Source organism: Austrofundulus limnaeus, unplaced genomic scaffold, assembly GCF_001266775.1.
Source record: "Austrofundulus limnaeus strain Quisiro unplaced genomic scaffold, Austrofundulus_limnaeus-1.0 Scaffold2315, whole genome shotgun sequence".
Taxonomy (NCBI): Eukaryota; Metazoa; Chordata; class Actinopteri; order Cyprinodontiformes; family Rivulidae; genus Austrofundulus; species Austrofundulus limnaeus.
The window spans coordinates 1-1,854 of record NW_013954717.1 but is presented as its reverse complement, the minus strand read 5'-3'; the positions used below and the strand labels follow the sequence as shown (position 1 = coordinate 1,854).

Sequence of the window (1,854 nt, the reverse complement as noted above, 5' to 3'; positions counted from 1 at the left end):
AAACAGTACTATATTACATTTTAGACACATTCTAGACAGTTTATCAACAAAAAAAAGTTAATTTTGGGGTAAGTTACTCTTTAATTTATTGATTTCAGCCATCGTGTTATCTAGCAAATTCTGTAAGCTGTCACCAGAACAAAAAACACTTCAGCAAATAGCTCCATTTTTAACATTTTGGAAGCATCACAAAGCTGAAATGTCAAACCTGAGACAAGTGGAGCAGTTTGATCATGAGGAGTGGAACAAAATACCTGCTGAGAGCAGCAGAAGTCTCACTGACAGTTACAGGAATCATTTGATTGCAGTGATTGACTGTAAAGGTTGTGCAACAAAATATTAAGTTAAGGATCCCAACATTTCTGTCCAGGACTGTTTTGTGAATTTTATATAAAAAATTCTGTTGAAGCATGGTTGAAAAGCAATGTGTGACTTTCATTTGTTCATCTTTGTAGAATTTTATGTATTACTTTTGTCAGATTAAAGTTATTTCTGTGACCATTGTGGGTTTTTCTTTCTTTAAACGAGGGGTACCAACATTTTTGTCCARATGTGTAAAAAGCTTTCCATGAAATACCCTAATTTAAAAATTCAAATAGATGCAAATATGTCCTACACATGTGATTCTATTTTTTAGAGTAGTGGCACAGAGATTACAAAGGTAAGCCCATGATTGAGAAGTTACCGGTTCAAATCCCCTGATGATTAAAACTAAATTTGGGTGGGAAAGATGAAGCACTCAAACTTCCCTCCACACTCATTTGCCATACTCTGGGCTCTTGCTTCAACAGATTTTCACTTGCAGTGTAAAGGAATTTGATACACCTGCAGAATCATGACACGTGACTTGTTGTGAAATAATATGCTGAGCTGACACTTTTCTTCTCAATGATAATGAAAGTGCTCCCTAGACAATTCACATACATTTTATGGTCCAGGTGTTCTGGTGTGTGTTTACATCTACATGTGACAAAAATAAAGAAAATTTTACAGTTTACATTCTAGTGAAATTGTTTAGGCCATTTTTGTGGCGTGTTATGTTGTGTTGTATGACGTAATTGTGGTGTTCGAGTTTAAATCGTAATTATTCAAAATCATTAGAAAACTTTTTGATTAAATTCCCCCTAGGTTCAGAAAACCTAATAAAGTCAAAATTCTCTGTGAGTTTTACTACTTGTAGTTGACAGAAAAAAATTGCGTGGCGGTATGCACATTCTCATGCCATGTAGGGTTTGATACTTCCTGACTTCCTGACATGCGTGGAACCTGGGCCATGCAACCTATTTTTGCGTATGCACTGCTGATACACGAGGCCCGTGGTTCTGCTTCTTTATTAGTTTTTTTCTCCTTTTTTCTTTGTGAGCAGCCTGAAAACCTGCTGTACTATAACATGGAGGAGAACGCTAAAATCATGGTCAGTGACTTTGGCCTGTCTAAAACACTTGAACATGGTGTGATGTCTACAGCGTGTGGAACACCGGGATATGTTGGTGAGTTAAATGTAAGGTTTTCCTACTTTGTATACTTTTGTAATTGTTGTTCTCTTCAAATTCAACCAACACAAAATTGCAGTAAGATTATATTACTATTACCATAGTATTATTAATATATTTCACCGTAGCTTGAGTCTAAATGATATCTCATCAGTAAGTAATTTGTTGCACAACAAGACTTGGTGGCAGTTTGAAGAACCAAAGATTTAACAGTATGTCAAACATACATGTCAACCCCTTCGGATGTTTAACTGTATAATGAGCCTCAAAATTCTGTATAATGAGCCTCAAAATTCTGTATAATGAGCCTCAAAATTCTGTAAATTGCACAATAAAATCAGTATTAATCACACGCGGGGGG

At 35.7% G+C, this 1,854-nt stretch overlaps 1 protein-coding gene across 1 annotated transcript in view; it reads left to right on the top strand.

The window, feature by feature from the left end:
- The window catches only part of LOC106510787 (calcium/calmodulin-dependent protein kinase type 1-like), a gene marked incomplete at its 3' end in the record, with an annotated part of 10,744 nt that extends 9,254 nt beyond the window's left edge, over positions 1–1,490 (top strand). The window contains exon 3 of the mRNA XM_013999508.1: positions 1,367–1,490. Within this exon, the coding sequence (XP_013854962.1) occupies positions 1,367–1,490 (124 nt within the window). The remainder of the gene's footprint in view (positions 1–1,366) is intronic.
- Positions 1,491–1,854: the final 364 nt, after the last annotated feature.